This window comes from Chiloscyllium plagiosum, unplaced genomic scaffold, assembly GCF_037043375.1.
Source record: "Chiloscyllium plagiosum isolate Xiang-an unplaced genomic scaffold, Cpla_swu_hap1 HiC_scaffold_50, whole genome shotgun sequence".
NCBI classification, from domain to species: Eukaryota; Metazoa; Chordata; class Chondrichthyes; order Orectolobiformes; family Hemiscylliidae; genus Chiloscyllium; species Chiloscyllium plagiosum.
This window is the reverse complement of record NW_028270188.1, coordinates 45,017,309-45,035,469: the sequence shown is the minus strand read 5'-3', so window position 1 is coordinate 45,035,469 and position 18,161 is coordinate 45,017,309. Positions and strand designations below refer to the sequence as shown.

Sequence of the window (18,161 nt, the reverse complement as noted above, 5' to 3'; positions counted from 1 at the left end):
CTTGTCGGACTGAGAAGAGTGGAGGGCCTCAGGGGTCGGTGCTGGGCCCATTGCTGTTTGTTACCGATATCAGTGATTTGGAGGAGAATGTACAAAGCATGATTAGCAAGTTTGCTGATGACGCTAAAATAGGCATTATCGTGGACAGCAAGGACAGTTATCAGAAACTGCCGCAGGACCTTGATCAGCTGGGGAAGTGAGCCAAGAAATGGCAAATGGAGTTTCATGTAGATAAGTGTGAGGTCTTGCATTTTGGAAAGTCAAATCAAGACAGGGGTTTCATGGTGAATGGTAGGAGCTTAAGGAGTGTAGTGGAACAGAGGGAGCTTGGAGCTTCGGGAGCAGGGTTCTCTGAAAGTGGAGTCAGAGGTAGGCAGGGCAGAGAAGGCGGCTTTTGGCCGACTGGCCTGCATCAGACAGGGCTTTGAGTATAGAAGTTGGGAGGTGACGTTGTAGTTGTGCAGGACGTTGTTGAGGTCGCACCTGGAGTGTTGTGTTCAGTTTTGGTCACCTTGCTACAGGAAGGAGGTTATTAAACTGGAAAGAGTGCGGGAGGAATTTACAAGGATGTTACCTGGACTCAAGGGTCTGAGTAATAGGGAGGGGGGTTGGACAGGCTGGGACTGTTTTGTTTAGAGTGTAGGAGACTGAGGGGAGGAGGGTGGATCTTAAAGAAGTGTACATGATCATGAGCTGCATGGATAGGGTGAACGCACTCAGTCTTTTTCCCAGGGTTGGGGAATTGAGGGCATTGGTTTAAGGTGAGAGGGGAAAGAATAAAAGGGAACCTTAAGGGGGAGCTTTTTTACACAGAGTGGGGTACACAGATGGGATGAGCTGCCAGCGGAATTAGAAGGGCATGGGCAAAGTGCAGGTAAACAGGGTTAGGGTAGACGGACATATTGGTCAGCATGCACCAGTTTGGGCTGAATGGCCTCTCTCTGTGCTGTAGGACTGTATGACTCTATTTAGCCCTTCATCGCCAGAATCAGTGTTAACCCCTTCATTATCAGAGCCAGCATTAACCCCTTCATCACCAGAGTTTGTGTTAACCCCTTCACCACCAGAGCCAGTATTAAACCATTCATCTCCAGAGTCAGCGTTAATCCCTTCACCACCAGAGTCAATATTAACCTCTTTATCACCAGCGTCAGCCTTAACCCCTTCACCACCAGAGCCAGCATTAATCTCTTTATCACCAGCGTCAGCATTAACCCCTTCACCACCAGCGTCAGCATTAACCCCTTCGCCACCAGAGTCACCATTAACCTCTTTATCACCAGCGTCAGCATTAACCCCTGTGCCACCAGAGTCACCATTAACCTCTTTATCACCAGCGTCAGCATTAACCCCTGTGCCACCAGAGGCAGCATTAACCTCTTTATCACCAGCGACAGCATTAACCTCTTTATCACCAGCGTCTGCCTTAACCCCTTCACCACCAGAGACAGCATTAATCTCTTTATCACCCCAGCGGCAGCATTAACCCCTTCACCACCAGCGTCAGCATTAACCCCTTCGCCACCAGAGTCACCATTAACCTCTTTATCACCAGCGTCAGCATTAACCCCTGTGCCACCAGAGGCAGCATTAACCTCTTTATCACCAGCGTCAGCATTAATCCCTTCACCACCAGAGCCAGAATTAACCTCTTTATCATCAGAGCCATCTCTAGTCCCTTCAGCACCAGTCAGCCTCAGCTCAATGAGCTGGGCAGCTAACATTTGTGAAGTGTTGAGAAGTTTTAATGACCCTGACTTGAGAGCGTTTAAGTTCTGGGTGACCCGCCACCGGCCTGCAACTCACGGGGGCGGTTTGTACAAGACCCTCTGGTATCTCAGCACAGAGGTCACCTCTCTCTCTCCCTCTCTCAATGTTAATGCGATGACGGTTCTGTCCCTGAGGAGTGAGCACAGTTAATTCCCCGGTGCTGACAGCATTATTTGTGTAGAGCGAGCTGATATTTGACACTGTGGCTTACAGTACATCGAGAACGTTCACCGTGGCCAAGTGTGGAGTCTCCAGTTGCTGCTGGGAGTGCTGTCTGGCTCAGCCCTCACATTCTTCCCTGTGTTCACTGGAGTCGTGCCTTAAATTGGATCCAATGTACGTGCGTGCCAAGTACCAAGTACGGTGATGCTGAGACGAATAACAGCACGATCGGTCAGGCACACTGCAAGGAAAACACACTGTCCAAAGCCCTCACAATAATCACCCAGACTCAGCCACAACTTGTTTTGTTATTCACTCGAGTAGACATGCAAGGCTGGCTGGGCCTACCCTGATTCCCCTGTCCCTAACTGCCCCTTGAGAAGGTAGTGGTAAGCCTATGGGAAGGATGTTGTGAAACTCGAAAGGGTACAGAAAAGATTTGCAAGGATGTTGTTAGGGTTGGACGGTTTGAGGTGAGAGGCTGAACAGGCTGGGGCTGTTTTCCCTGGAGCCTCGGAGGCTGAGGTTTATAAAATCATGAGGGGCCATGGATAGGGGAAATAGACAAGGTCTTTTCCCTGGGGTGGGGGAGTGCAGAACTAGAGGGGCACAGGTTTGGGCTGAGAGGGGAAAGGGACCTGAGGGGCAACTTTTTCACACAGAGGGTGGTACGTGTATGGAATGAGCTGCCAGAGGAAGTGGTGGAGGCTGGTACAATAACAACATTTAAAAGGCATCTGGATGGGTATATGAATAGGAAGGGTTTGGAGGGATATGGGCCGGGTGCTGGTAGGTGGGACTAGATTGGGTTGGGATATCTGGGTCAGCATGGACGGGTTGGGCCAAAGGGTCTGTTTCCATGCTGTACATCTCTATGACTTAAATCCAAAATGTAATTTTGTGCTTCACAAAGTTGAAGACCCCACTATTCAACAAAGGTGGTAGAGAGAAAATAAGGAATCATGAACCAGTTAACTAAGTCATAGTGGCACAGCCCAGGGATATGCAGGTTAGGGTGGATTGGCCATGCTAAATTGTCCCATAGTGCCCAGGGATGAGCAGGTTAGGGTGGATTGGCTATGCTAAATTGTCCCGTAGTGCCCAGGGATGTGCAGGTTAGGGTGGATTGGCCATGCTAAATTGTCCCGTAGTGCCCAGGGATGTGCAGGTTAGGGTGGATTGGCCATGCTAAATTGTCCCGTAGTGCCCAGGGATGTGCAGGTTAGGGTGGATTGGCCATGCTAAATTGTCCCGTAGTGCCCAGGGATGTGCAGGTTAGGGTGGATTGACCATGCTAAATTGTCCTGTAGTGCCCAGGGATGTGCAGGTTAGGGTGGATTGGCCATGCTAAATTGTCCCGTAGTGCCCAGGGATGTGCGGGTTAGGGTGGATTGGCCATGCTAAATTGTCCTGTAGTGCCCAGAGATGTGCAGGTTAGGGTGGATTGGCCATGCTAAATTGTCCCGTAGTGCCCAGGGATGTGCGGGTTAGGGTGGATTGGCCGTGCTAAATTGTCCCGTAGTGCCCAGGGATGTGCAGGTTAGGGTGGATTGGCCATGCTAAATTGTCCCGTAGTGCCCAGGGATGTGCAGGTTAGGGTGGATTGGCCATGCTAAATTGTCCCATAGTGCCCAGGGATGTGCAGGTTAGGGTGGATTGGCCATGCTAAATTGTCCCATAGTGCCCAGGGATGTGCAGGTTAGGGTGGATTGGCCATGCTAAATTGTCCCGTAGTGCCCAGGGATGTGCGGGTTAGGGTGGATTGGCCATGCTAAATTGTCCCATAGTGCCCAGGGATGTGCAGGTTAGGGTGGATTGGCCATGCTAAATTGTCCCGTGGTGCCCAGGGATGTACAGGTTAGGGTAGATTGGCCATGCTAAATTGTCCCATAGTGCCCAGGAATGTGCAGGTTAGGGTGGATTGGCCATGCTGAATTGTCCCGTGGTGCCCAGGGATGTACAGGTTAGGGTAGATTGGCCATGCTAAATTGTCCCATAGTGCCCAGGGATGTGCAGGTTAGGGTGGATTGGCCATGCTAAATTGTCCCGTGGTGCCCAGGGATGTACAGGTTAGGGTAGATTGGCCATGCTAAATTGTCCCATAGTGCCCAGGGATGTGCAGGTTAGGGTGGATTGGCCATGCTAAATTGTCCCGTAGTGCCCAGGGATGTGCAGGTTAGGGTGGATTGGCCATGCTATATTGTCTCATAGTGCCCAGGGATGTGCAGGTTAGGGTGGATTGGCCATGCTAAATTGTCCCGTAGTGTCCCGGGATGTGCAGGTTAGGGTGGATTGGCCATGCTAAATTGTCCCGTAGTGCCCAGGGATGTGCAGGTTAGGGTGGATTGGCCATGCTATATTGTCTCATAGTGCCCAGGGATGTGCGGGTTAGGGTGGATTGGCCATGCTAAATTGTCCTGTAGTGCCCAGAGATGTGCAGGTTAGGGTGGATTGGCCATGCTAAATTGTCCCGTAGTGCCCAGGGATGTGCGGGTTAGGGTGGATTGGCCGTGCTAAATTGTCCCGTAGTGCCCAGGGATGTGCAGGTTAGGGTGGATTGGCCATGCTAAATTGTCCCGTAGTGCCCAGGGATGTGCAGGTTAGGGTGGATTGGCCATGCTAAATTGTCCCATAGTGCCCAGGGATGTGCAGGTTAGGGTGGATTGGCCATGCTAAATTGTCCCATAGTGCCCAGGGATGTGCAGGTTAGGGTGGATTGGCCATGCTAAATTGTCCCGTAGTGCCCAGGGATGTGCGGGTTAGGGTGGATTGGCCATGCTAAATTGTCCCATAGTGCCCAGGGATGTGCAGGTTAGGGTGGATTGGCCATGCTGAATTGTCCCGTGGTGCCCAGGGATGTACAGGTTAGGGTAGATTGGCCATGCTAAATTGTCCCATAGTGCCCAGGGATGTGCAGGTTAGGGTGGATTGGCCATGCTAAATTGTCCCGTGGTGCCCAGGGATGTACAGGTTAGGGTAGATTGGCCATGCTAAATTGTCCCATAGTGCCCAGGGATGTGCAGGTTAGGGTGGATTGGCCATGCTAAATTGTCCCGTAGTGCCCAGGGATGTGCAGGTTAGGGTGGATTGGCCATGCTATATTGTCTCATAGTGCCCAGGGATGTGCAGGTTAGGGTGGATTGGCCATGCTAAATTGTCCCGTAGTGTCCCGGGATGTGCAAGTTAGATGCAATAGTCAGGGGGAAATGTAGAGTAATAAGAGTAGGGGAATGAGTCTGCGCGGTTTACTCTTTGGAAGGTCGGTGTAGACCTGTTCGGCCGAAGGACCTGTTTCCACACTGTTCGGAATCTATGATTCTTCTATGATTCCACTGCTCAAGAAAGGAGAGAAATTATTTGGAGGAACTATAGGCTTTTCAGTCCCAACTCCAAGACCCGTGCGACTTCTCGGTAAGTGTACAATTACACCTGTTAAATCATCATTCACCACAACTCTCTGATTCCTGTCAGTCCTGTCATTCCCATCCAATCCACCACTGTGCCCTTTATTGTGAGAGACGTATCTTTGCTGGTTAGTGTGTATTCAGACCCTACGTTAAACACTTGGTGAGAGGCTGTGCCGACAGTGCCATCATCCTAATCCACACCTTGTTGTGGCGCGTGCAGCGCCTGACGTGCCCCGTCAATGAGCCCAGAACTTCGAAATGTGACTTTATCTTGGCGGAACCCACAGCCCATGTTGGCAGCGGTGCTCTGTTAGCAACAGGGCCAGCTCAGAAGAGGTGGGAGCTCACGGGTCAGGGAATCTGTGGAACAGACGGCGCCTGAGGAACTGGGGCCACGGGTTCAAATCCCGCCGTGAATTCAGTAAAGAATTTGCAATTAAGCGTCTAATGATGATGCTGAAACTGTTGTCCATTTCCCACAAAAATACATTAGTGAGCCCGTCATTGAGAAAGGATATCGGTCGTCCTTACCCAGTCTGGCCTACACATAACTCCAGAGCCACAGCAATGTGGTTGACTCTTAACTGCCCCCTGGGCAACTCGGGATGGAGGAGAGTCCGCCCCTGGGCAATTAGGGATGGGGAATAATTGCTGGCCGAGCCAGCAACATCTTCATCCCATGAGTGAATAATAACAGAAAAAACATTCCCCCTCTACCAATAGTAGACTATTGCGCCAATCCCTCAATAGGATTGGGAGAACATAGAACGAGGAGCAGGAGTTAAGCTGTCCAGCTCACAGGGCCTTCTCCGCCAGAGAACACAAAAACTACAAACGCTGGAAATTGGAAACAATGAGAAAGATGTCTGGAGAAACCCATCAGGTCTGGCAGCGTCTGCAGAGTCACGGTCGTAGAGTTGTACAGCATGGAAAGTCTGCTTCTGGGCCTGGCCAAACAGGTCCAGGCAGTGGGCCGTGAAGGGGGTCATTCGGGCTCTTCTGTGTGGTTACGTTAGAGCCCGGGTGTCTCTGGAGGAGGAGCACACGGTGTCCACCAACACCCTCGAGTTGTTCAGGGAGAGGTGGGCGCCGCAGGGAGTGGAGTGTATTATTTCCCCCTCCAACTCTTTCGATTTAATCCCTACCCTCCCTTTCACTGTTTGATCACGCAGCATTGCCCTCTGAGAAGGACACTGCTCGTCACTGACCACTTGGCTATTTCCTTTCTACCTGGGTAAACAAAATACAGCACGGAAATAGACCCTTCATCAGAACCCGCAGACCAGATATCCCAAAATAATCTAGTCCCATATTATTCGTCTCATTCATGTACCTATCCAAATGCCTTTAAAGTGTTGTAATTGTATCAGCCTCTCAACACTCCCTCATTCCACACACTCAGCATCCTCTGTGCGAAAAAGTGGGAAAGCAAGTTGTTGTCATCTTGGGGCCATCTCTGATGAAGGGTCACCGGACTCGGCTTTCTCACCAGTGGCAGCCAGACCTGCTGAGTTTCTCCAGCGATTCCTTGCCTGTGTTTCAGATCCCGACCACAGCCAGTCAGCTCTTAAGCAGATGACCTGATGGTTCAAAGGAGATGGAATGGAAATTTCCCCATAGGAATCTGGTTCTAATTAACATTAAAAAACAGGAGAGTCACTTGAGAGGGGAGACCAGGAAATTGGCAAGTTCAGCCAAACATCTAGCGCCTAATCAAACCAGGCAACTACGTGGCATGGTCTCAGGATGGTAGATCGCAGGAGAATAAGTGGGACAGAAATCACAAGAACTGAATGGACAGAGGAGGTCTCAGCAGTCACAATGTCCCTTTAAAGAGCATTTCAGCAGATTCTCAAATCTTCGACCAGGGGTGGGACATGTGCACACAGCTGGCCGAGGGTGAAGCGATGGGCAGGTTTGCATCACAGAGCAACAGATGCAGACTCAATAGAAGCTTTCAACATAAGGCTGGAGGAATTAACCAAAGGGGAGATGGATATGGATGGGAGGTGGGGCTGTACTCGCCTGAGAGCGTTGGTGGGGGAAAAGGGATAGGGTGAGGACCAGATGGCTTCCTTTCACATAACCACGGTGTCTTTTGATTAGTTGGCATCCAAAAGACTGAAAGTAGCGTTGTTTGCACGTTTAGGATTCTGGAACGGAATCAATGAATGAGAGATCAGATAGCGATGCATCTTACGAGGCTGCCTATTGTTCTCGCTTTGCAGGCACACCACGTTAAGACAGGACTGGTGGTCCCCTGCCCCTGATGTTAAGCAAAATCAACAAACCAGCACTTTCGCATGGTTGTTACTCAATGCCAGCTGACAGGGTCCCATGAGAGACTCAAAATGCTCCCGTTTCTCACACCTCCTACCCCACTCCAAGCAGCTCAAAAGTATGCACACTGTTCACATGATACCATATTCCCTGCCCCAACCCAACTCTATTGGCACTATCCCGTCTCATTTGGAGGCACACTTTGCTGGAGTTAATTAATTGACTCCTAAAGACAACTCCTAAAGTTGCTTCCAGCCTACCAAAAGTAGGGCGAAATGTTAGACTAATGGAACTGGAAACAAGCACAAGAGGCATCCAGTCTCCCACGGATGTGAGGAGCTACAAGGTTTGCACGACTATTAGCAGGAAGCAGAGTCCCCAGCATCATTCTGGCTTAGCCATTAGCTACCTGTGAGGAAACACAACTTTACACTGCCAAAATGTCCAACACTCGCTGTAAAATACTTCAAAAAACTTTATTCAAAAAATTGACCCACACACTTTTACAAAATAAAATACTTAGCTTAGAAAAATACACAACTTTCAGCGGATTGCACGATTGTAGAATTTTAGAAAAAAATCTCAAAACATTTAAATACAGTCCTTATCAAAATAACACTTTAGACAGAGATACATTTCCCAATGAGCTTAGATAGGCAGAAGATCTCACGAGATAACTTGGGGGGGAAAAAAAAACACACATGATTCACATCCTCAGTACAAAGTTCTATAAAACTGGAAATGTTATACAAACAGCAGTGGAGTGTTTTGAAATGTTTCTTGCATGTTTAAAACCCAAAACTAAAAAAAAACAAACAGTAGGAAAAAGTTCACTGTTTTAGTAGGTCAGCAGTTACTGATCATCAAACAGGAAGCTACTAAAGTCAAACTTCTGCCTAAAAACAGGAACCAAGTAATGCCCCTTTCGATTGGCAGAACGCTGCCGATGATGGTACAAGGTAGGGTGAAGAAACAGATCAGAGCAATAAGCCCAAGGTCAATACTGGAGTGAAAATGCAAAGTTTGGCAGCATCTCCCCAGTGGGGAATTGTTCAGGATATCTGGAATGACCAGACGCTCTTTGGGATTCTTAGACTAGCATTGTCCTTCAAATGGCAGAAACAGCGACTGAGTGATGGAGGAAGGGGTGTGCACTCAGTGCTTGCTCAGAGTTCAGCCAGGTAAAAGGGTACGGTTCACCAGTTACCCCATACAGTCACAATCATCTGGCACCTTTTAACACAAGTGCCTAGCCTGGCACGAAGCAGTGGAATACCTGTGTAGCCCTGTCAGTTAAGGCAAAAGATAATCAACAGTACCTCAGGAGAACAGAAAAGAAGTGGCAATCTGAACAACAGAATTTGTAAAAATCAGCAACTACACAACGTAAAGTCGGCTCCCCTCGTACACAAACCCGAGCCGGGTTCCTTCGGCTCAGTACACGTTTTCATTCGCGCGTCCCCGTGATTACTGATTGGCTTGACGTAACTCTAGAAATTTCAGCCATCTTGCGGTGGGAGTCAGTGGTGGATCCAGGCCTTCATGCAGGCACACGCTACCACCTCCTGGTCCTTCTCTCGCTGGCAGAGCCCAGCGCCCGCAGGTTCTCCCCTGTGAGTGCATCTACAAGTGCATCTGAAAACGCAGACGGTGATTTAAACTGGAGTCAGAGTCCGTGTTTGTTAAGAGTCCTTGCTGTTTCATTCGACCATGCACTCACAGTTCCCATTCTCGTCCACCTGTAGGAAGAGGACCGCCATTAGACCCCACACGTCAGATTCAGGTGACAAGAAAAGATTTACCGATTCGCGGTTGGCACGTGGTTTTTACTCACCTCTGAGCTGACCGGTGACGACCCGTAGCTGAACACTGTGGACTTCATGAAGATGGGACTCTCTGGCAGGCCGTCAAAATCATCCAACAAGGGAGTGGTGGGGCATTCCAGACGGTGACTCCCAGAGCTCACATCGAAAGGAGTGGCTGCGAGAGAAGAGTGCCAGGTGAGTCAAGACAGCAACGGGACAGGAAAACCGACTCTGAGAGCTCAATGCCATCACCATCCCAGCCCAGAGTGCGCCTGCGAGTGCTTACCTGGCACCTGCTCTGGGAACTCCATGTGGGGCCAGCTCATGCTGCTGCTGCTCACACTGCTGCAGTTGCTGGCAGTGCTGGACGTCCGGCTGTTCATGCCATTGTATGGGATGGTGCCAATGACCAGAGGGAGTTCCAGCACCAGCTTCTTGCTGCCAGGAATGTGGACGTAAACCTGCAGGAGGAGGACAGCAGTCATTACCCTGTGCCCACAATGCGACAGGAGACTCCAAAATGCGGTCTTATTGAGCTCAACTCTGCGCGTTGGATGCTGGATCAAGAAACAAACAAGTTCCCCCCCCCGTGATTCTGAGCCCCTCGCCTTTCTCTGATCATTGAGGAATCACAGCATTAAAAGATCATGGGGTGGGGGGACTGCAGGGAACACTACCACCAGAGCACCCAGGAAGTTCCAAACTCCTAGCCATCACTCACCAGGAGCGAGTACTCCAAGCGGATGATTTGAGAGCTGATTGACGGTTTCACGGTAGGGATCTCCAGGCACTTGCCACACCAGGACTCTGACATTCCTGAGATGATGTGGTTGCCCCGGACGCTGTTGAGCTTCTCCTTGACGACCTTGGTGTTGCCGCTCACCTTGTAGGTCTGCTTGGCCAAAATGGCTGCCTTGGGCACTACGATGCGGGAGCAATTGTTCTGGAACTGGGCATTGATGCAGATCTGGTCACCTGGCAGAAAGGAAGGGGGTGGGGGAAGAAAAAAAACAAACAATGTTGAGATTCATGGAGTTTCACAAACCAGGAAAAGCTGACAGCTCAAGGAGCCAGTGAACAGGCCAAGGTAGTTACCTTGACAGTACCCCTTCCGGTCAATCTTCGCAGCAATGCACACGTAACCATCAGACAGGAAGAAACAAGTCACTTTCTTCTTATTGGACCCGACAACCGGGCACTGAAAGGGAAACAGAAAATTTAGTTTGACATTTGAGATAAGATCTTTTCCCCTTCCGGATTAAAAATCTGTATTCTCAACCTGGAATATATTTAACGACCCAGCCTTAACCATTGTCAGTCGTAAAGAATTCCATAGACTCCCTCCCCTCCAAAAAGAGAAATTCCTCCCATCTGTCTTCAACGAGTGACTCCTTGTTTCGAGATGCTGCTGCCTGGATCTAGACTAGCCGACAGGGGAATCAAACTCTCCACATTCACTGCCCAAGAATCTGAATGCTTCAATAAAGTCGCCATTATCCTTGTAAATTCCAGCCATTTTCAGCCCCAATTTACTCAAGCTCTCCCTCATAAAACAGTCCCTCCGTTTGCTGGTGTCACATCACAACCCCCATCTATGGTCATTACAGGCACCTACCCTAGCCCAGCACTAGGAGGATGCAGTGGAATGGATCTGACTCTGCATTAAGCCTCACGATTATGTCAACTGCTGCCCATCACTCACCAATAAGGTTGGAGTGTTGACATCGATGGGCTCGACCACATCAAAGTTCTTTGTGACTTCCAGGGGTAGCTGCTTCTCCCGATCAACATATGCTGTGATGAGGTAGCAGACCCCACCGTACTTGCCTTTGAACGAGGGGGGCAAGGGCCTGTCACAGAAGCAGACACACAATTAGCAATTGCAACGGGAGCACTTTCTATGCTAAAAGTACGTATGTAGGCCTCCGCCACAACAGGTTGGAATAAAGGCAGCTTACCCTTCAGGGACCTGGAAGGTGAAACTGTACTCGTACATTTTGCCAGGCTGCAGGAACATAGATCCGTCCACATCTGCAGAGCATGAGAGGAAGTCATTAGTATCTGAAGTCATGGGAACTGTTCATCCAACCCACCCAGTTGGTGCACATCCTGCAGATTGCACTGATCCCGAACAAGTTTACACCCAACTAAACAACTTGGACAGCCTCCTCCACCACCCCTCTCACAAGAGATCAACCAATACCACCCCCACTTCAGCAGGAGCAGGTAAACATCATTCCCCCACTACACCAGACAGAGATCTGCACATCCCCTCTGCCCCGTTACAAGGCACTGATGCTACAACTTCCTCTTAACATACCAGCGACCACCTACACTCCACTTAACGCAACTCAGTTTCGCCCTGTGACAAGGCAACGACAAAACTGAAAAACCAGAAACCCACCTCCCCTTTAAAAGGTGCGAGGACCCCATGTCCTGTGTAACAGGACCCTGAATGCACCACCCCCCAGCTCTCCTTCCCACGGAGAGGCTGCCCACACCAAACATGTTCCGTTCAACATGAGTGACCCCCCCCCCCAGCCCACTCTCTCCCCTCAGCCCCCAACAGGAGACACCACCCTCCCTGACTCCAGCAGGACCCCCTCCTCCAGACTCCCCCCTCGGACCGGAAGCTGACCTCCTCCAGACTCCCCCCTCGGACCGGAAGTTGACCCCCAGTCTCGGACCGGAAGCTGACCCCTTCCAGACTCCCCCCTCGGACCGGAAGCTGACCCCCTCCAGACTTCCCCCGCGGACCGGAAGGTAACCCCCTCCAGACCCGTCTCGGACCGGAAGCTGACCCCTCCAGACTTCCCCCGCGGACCGGAAGCTGACCCCCTCCAGACCCGTCTCGGACCGGAAGCTGACCCCCTCCAGACCCGTCTCGGACCGGAAGCTGACCCCCTCCAGACTCCTCCCCCCCAGTCACGGACCGGAAGCTGACCCCTGACCTCTCCCTTACCTGTTGTCCGGTTCTCGCCATCGGGCAGCAGGGTCTCCTCGTAACGCAGGTACTCCTGCTGTTGGCGCAGGGGCTGCGAGCCCTTGACGAGCTGGGCCCGGGCATAGCCCAGGGCGACGACCCGCACGGCGGTGACCCTCAGCGGCTGGGCGGTCTGCAGCCGGACCCGTCCGGCCACCTTATCGCCGGCCGAGTAGGCGCGGTCGGAGCTGAAGACCAGCTCGAAAGTGGGGAGCAGTTTCTTGTTGACCACCATGTCGGCGTCCAGCTTGGCTACTACCTCCTGTTGTGATCGAAGGGTGAAGTCGGCGATTGATAGCGATAGTTCCAATATTACGCGGTTGGCAGGTGAGTTCACTCTGTCCTGTGTGCCGCGGCCGCGCCCCTACTTATAGCCTTCGACAAGTCCCGCCCCCATCGCTCGTCAACCGCCCCTTCGCCAATCGGTATCCAGCCCGTGCACGGCCCCGCCCCTCCCGCGCGGCCTAGGCCAATAGGCGTCCGCGGTGTGGGGTGGGCGCGCCCCTCGATCGCCCCCGCCCCGCCCGCGCCCCGTCCCCGCCCCCTCGCCCTCCACCAACCGCCGCCGCGCGTGCAGCCCTCCTGCGTCCGCCCGCGCGCCGCGTGCTCGCCGCTGCCATTGGCCGACGCGGCTTGTTTACCGGGCTGCTAGCCAATCGCGGCGCAGGCCGGCCCGCGTGCACAGGAGCTGATCGCGGGACGGACCAGCCGGGCCACGCCCCCCTCCAGCCCCACCGGCCGCGCCATTGGGCAGCGGGATTGTTACTCTCGGGATCGGGGGGGGGGGGGGGATGACGTCACCCTGCGGCAAAGCCCCCGACCTCGGGGGAGGGGAAAGTATGGAGGGAGAAGGATTGGGAGCGGGAGCAGGGAGGGAGAATGGAGGGGTGTGATGGGCAAAGAAGGGGATGGGTAGAGAGGGGGGGATGGGGTAGAGAGGGGGGGATGGGTAGAGAGGGGGGGATGGGGTAGAGAGGGGGGGATGGGGTAGAGAGGGGGGGATGGGGTAGAGAGAAGGGGGGTGGATGGGGTAGAGAGAAGGGGGGGATGGGGTAGAGAGAAGGGGGGGATGGGGTAGAGAGAAGGGGGGGGAATGGAGCAGAGAGTGGGGGTGGGTAGAGAGTGGGGGGGAATGGAGCAGAGAGTGGGGGTGGGGTAGAGAGTGGGGGGAATGGAGCAGAGAGTGGGGGGGGATGGGGCAGAGAGTGGGGGGGGATGGGGCAGAGAGTGGGGGGGGATGGGGCAGAGAGTGGGGGGGGATGGGGTAGAGAGTGGGGGGGAATGGGGCAGAGAGTGGGGGGGATGGGGCAGAGAGTGGGGGGGGATGGGGCAGAGAGTGGGGGGGGATGGAGCAGAGTGGGGGGGGATGGGGTAGAGAGTGGGGGGGGATGGGGTAGAGAGTGGGGGGGATGGGGTAGAGAGTGGGGGGGGATGGGGTAGAGAGTGGGGGGGGATGGGGTAGAGAGTGGGGGGGGATGGGGTAGAGAGTGGGGGGGGATGGGGTAGAGAGTGGGGGGGGATGGGGTAGAGAGTGGGGGGGGATGGGGTAGAGAGTGGGGGGGGTGGGGTAGAGAGTGGGGGGGGATGGGGTAGAGAGTGGGGGGGTGGGGTAGAGAGTGGGGGGGGATGGGGTAGAGAGTAGGGGGGATGGGGTAGAGAGTGGGGGGGGATGGGGTAGAGAGTGGGGGGGGGATGGGGTAGAGAGTGGGGGGGGATGGGGTAGAGAGTGGGGGGATGGGGTAGAGAGTGGGGGGGATGGGGTAGAGAGTGGGGGGGGATGGGGTAGAGAGTGGGGGGGGATGGGGTAGAGAGTGGGGGGGATGGGGTAGAGAGTGGGGGGGGATGGGGTAGAGAGTGGGGGGGGATGGGGTAGAGAGTGGGGGGGATGGGGTAGAGAGGGGGGAATGGGGTAGAGAGTGGGGGGGAGGGGAGGGGGGAGGGGGGGAGGGGAGAGGGGGAAGGGGAGGGGGGGAAGGGGAGGGGGGAGCGGAGGAAGGGGAGGGGGGAGAGAGAGAGGGGGGAAGGGGAGAGAGAGGGGGAAGGGGAGAGAGAGGGGGAAGGGGAGAGAGAGGGGGAAGGGGAGAGAGGGGGGGAAGGGGAGAGGGTAGGGGGGAAGGGGAGAGGGTAGGGGGGAAGGGGAGAGAGGGTAGGGGGGAAGGGGAGAGAGGGTAGGGGGGAAGGGGAGAGGGTAGGGGGGAAGGGGAGAGAGGGTAGGGGGGAAGGGGAGAGGGGGTGGGGGGGAAGGGGAGAGGGGGTGGGGGGGAAGGGGAGAGGGGGTGGGGGGGAAGGGGAGAGAGGGTAGGGGGGAAGGGGAGAGGGGGTGGGGGGAAGGGGAGAGAGGGTAGGGGGGCAAGGGGAGAGAGGGTAGGGGGGCAAGGGGAGAGAGGGTTGGGGGGGAAGGGGAGGGTGGGGAAGGGAGTAGGGGGACCAGGTCGAGGGAGTGGGGGGAGGGGAGAGGGCGTGGGGGAGAGGGTATTGGGGCTGGGAGTGGGGAAGGGGAGCGGGAGGGGGAAAGGAAGTGTGGGGGGAAGGAAAGAGGGAAGGCTGGAGTGTGGGAGTGGATTGGGGAGGGTGGGAGGGAGAGAGAGAGAGAGAGGAGGTGTGTGGGGATGAGAGAGAGGGGGTGGGAAGGGAGGGAGAAGGGAGTGGGCTGAGTGCGCAACAGAATTTTGAGAAAGGAGATAGGGAGTGGAGAAAGGGACCGGGTAGAAAGGAAAGAGGGGGAGAAATTGGGGAAGTGGTGTTGGTGGTGGGGAGAGGGTAGACAGAGGTGTTCAACATGAAGGGACGGAAGAGATTGATGGAGAAGGATGCAGAGGCGAGAGATGAGATGGGTTATTTAATCTGGAGAGTGTGATTATACAGAAGAGACGGGGAGAGGAGAGAGGGTGAAGGGCAGGCAGGGTAGGATGGGCGGAAAGTGGAGACTGAGGATGCAGTGGACAGATTGACAGATTATGCGTTAGCCCCTTGGCCTGTTGGTGAATGCACAACCTTGCTGACTGCAGAAACCTGTCCTACCCTCTTGTGAAATCAACTTGAAATCCCATCTTCACTTCCTCAATGCCTACAAAGACTGGCAGGCAACACAGTTGAACCTTTCAAGTCGTTTTGCCCTGAAGATTTGTGCTTCCTATAAAAACCCTGTGGTTTGTCAGCCTCAGCTCTCTGTTGCCTACATCAGACTGGTGAAAGAAAGAGATAATGTTGGAGAAACTCAAGCAGGATTGGCAGTATCTGTGGAGTGCGAGATGTATTTGCGCATTTTGCTTTTATCTCAGAATCCTGGTGAAGAGGTGTTATATCCCTAATCTCTCCGGACAGCTTCCGAATTGCCTGTAGCCCCACTTGCTGGAATCTCATTTCCCTTATCTGTTTTCGTGCTTTTTATACAACAGCTAATCAAAGTATTTGTCAATTGTACGGGTCCGGTACATACCAGACCAGGCAGGGGTCGCTCCCTGAAGGACGTTTGTAACGACATGGATTCTCTGCCATGTCTTCAAGTTGTGCAACATGACCAGATTTCAGAAATGCACATTTGTATCTTGCTGTGGCAGAAATTGGATTTACAGCGCTTCCTGTAGTTTTACTGTGCTCGTACTTCCTGTAGCTACAGTCACTTCAGTGCAATTTGTGTGTGATTGTTGAATCCTAAAGGGAGGGTGTAGTTGTAATGTCACCGGACCAGTAATCCAGAGTCCCAGGCAAACCCCCCCCCCCCAGCCACAGTTGGTGGAACTTATATTCAGCGAACGAAATATGAAATTGAAAGCTTGTCTTTGTGATGATGACCATAAAAGCCCTTTGGGTTCACAGTCATAAAGACGTACAGCGCGGAATCAGACCCTTCGGTCCAACTCGCTGACCAGATATCCTAAACTAACCCAGTCCCGTTTGCCAGCACTTGGCCCATATCCCTCTGAACCTTTCCTATTCATATACCCATCCAAATGCATTTAAAATGTTGCAGTTGTACCAGCCTCCACCACTTCCTCTGGCAGCTCATTACATACACGTACTGCCCTCTGTGTGAAAAGGTTGTCCCTCAGGTCCCTTTTATATCTTTCCCCTCTCACCCTAAACCTATGGCCTCTAGTTCTGGACTCCCCCACCCCAGCAAAAAGACCTTGTCTATTTATGCTATCCATGCCTCTCATGATTTTATAAACCTCTATAAGGTCCCCCCCCCCAGCCTCTGACGCTCCCGGGAAAACAGCCTCAGTCTATTCAGCCCCTCACTATAGCTCAAATCCTCCAGCCCTGACAATATCCTTTTCTGAACCCTTCCAAGTTTCATAACATTCTTTCCCATAGGAAGGAGACCAGAATTGCACACAGCATTCCAAAAGTGGTCTAACCAATGTCCTGTATAGCTGCAGCATGACTTCCCAACTTCTATATTCGATACTCTGATCAACAAAGTATATATTCCTTCACTATCCTATCTACCTGGGACTCCACTTTCAAGGAACAATGAACCTGCACCCCAAGATCTCTTTGGGGTTCACTAATGTCCTTTTGGGATGCCTATTCCCTATCCTGACCTGGTCTGGACTTACGTGGGGCTCCAGACTCACACTGGACTCTGCCCTCTGAAATGGCCAAGTGAGCCACTCAGTTTGAGAGACATAAGCGCTGAGCAACCAATGCCAGCCTTCACCCTCCATGAAATGATAAAGTAAAACACTCTGCCTCCATCACCTGTCGATTCCCACTTTTTTTAAAACTTAGAATCACTGCTCGATCAAACCAAATAAATAAATGGATCAATTAGGGATCATTTTGGGTAATATTGGAAGACCGCTCAGTGGTCAAGTGGAGTGAAGAAGTTGGAGCTGGACGTACATCAGCATAGGCCTTCACCATCCAGTGTGTTGGTAGTTCTGGAGGGGGGGAAGATTTCAAAATTGGTAGCTAACATCAAAATGGACGCAAGACAAAACTGTATTCTCAGCAACTCTCTTCACCTCCATGTGTAGCTCGTAAACAGAGATGTCTAAATAGCTAGAATGAGTGGGTTGCCTAATGTGAAAAGGTGAGACAGGCTCGGCCTGTATCCTCAGGAATTTAGAAACGTCAGAGGTGACTTAAATGAAACATAGACGATCCCGAGGGGAAGTGGATGTGGAAAGGATGTTCCCTCTCATCGGAGAATTGAGAACTTAGAGCCATAGTTCAAAAATAAATGGGTATCCATTTAAAACAGGGATGATAAAGCTTTTTTATTTCCTCAGCGTTTGAGAGTCTTTGGAGTTTCCGTCTCAAAAGTTAAAAATCACACAACACCAGGTTATCACCCAACAGGTTTGTTTGAAAGCACTAGCTTTTGGAGTGCTGCTCCTTTGTCAGGTAGCTGTGGAGCAGGGTCGTAAAACACAGCATTTATAGCAAAAGATCACAATATCATGCATGTAAATGTATTGAACAAACCTAGATTGCTGTTTAAGTCTTTCATCTTCTAGAATGGGTTGCAAGTTTCGGTTCATTAATATGTAAATCCCAGAACTTCTTTCAGATTACATTTTCAAGATAACTTAAGGTTTTATTAAAAAGAAAGGTGACATCTCAGCTCAGACAATGCATTAAATGCGTGAGGTTAGAGTCTGTCTGTATCTCAATCTTGAGTCAGACTGGTTCGGTTTCCAAAGTAGGAATTTATAAAATCTTACATGGATTGACTGCCTGCAAGTTGTGTGCTTTGTGAACAAAATAGAATGTATCTACAAATACAATTCTGCCAATGCAAATTCT

General features: G+C 52.2%; 1 protein-coding gene across 1 annotated transcript; it reads right to left on the bottom strand.

Moving 5' to 3' along the window:
* Nucleotides 1-8,076: 8,076 nt before the first annotated feature.
* On the bottom strand, nt 8,077-12,745 carry txnipa (thioredoxin interacting protein a). The gene is made up of 8 exons (XM_043686673.2): nt 12,387-12,745; nt 11,383-11,455; nt 11,127-11,274; nt 10,520-10,622; nt 10,146-10,399; nt 9,711-9,885; nt 9,454-9,599; nt 8,077-9,358 (listed from the first exon to the last, which is right to left on the bottom strand). The coding sequence occupies exons 1-8, from the start codon at nt 12,640-12,642 to the stop codon at nt 9,320-9,322; spliced, it is 1,194 nt and encodes a 397-aa protein (XP_043542608.1). The 5' UTR covers nt 12,643-12,745; the 3' UTR covers nt 8,077-9,319.
* Nucleotides 12,746-18,161: the final 5,416 nt, after the last annotated feature.

Excerpts from the sequence above, each read along its gene's own strand:
- txnipa (XM_043686673.2), bottom strand. The coding sequence starts at position 12,642 with ATGGTGGTCAACAAGAAACTGCTCCCCACTTTCGAGCTGGTCTTCAGC. Across the intron at positions 9,886-10,145 it reads GCTTGGAGTACTCGCTCCTG|GTTTACGTCCACATTCCTGG; the intron begins GTGAGTGATGGC and ends CTCCTCCTGCAG. Across the intron at positions 9,600-9,710 it reads GTTCCCAGAGCAGGTGCCAG|CCACTCCTTTCGATGTGAGC; the intron begins GTAAGCACTCGC and ends CTTCTCTCGCAG.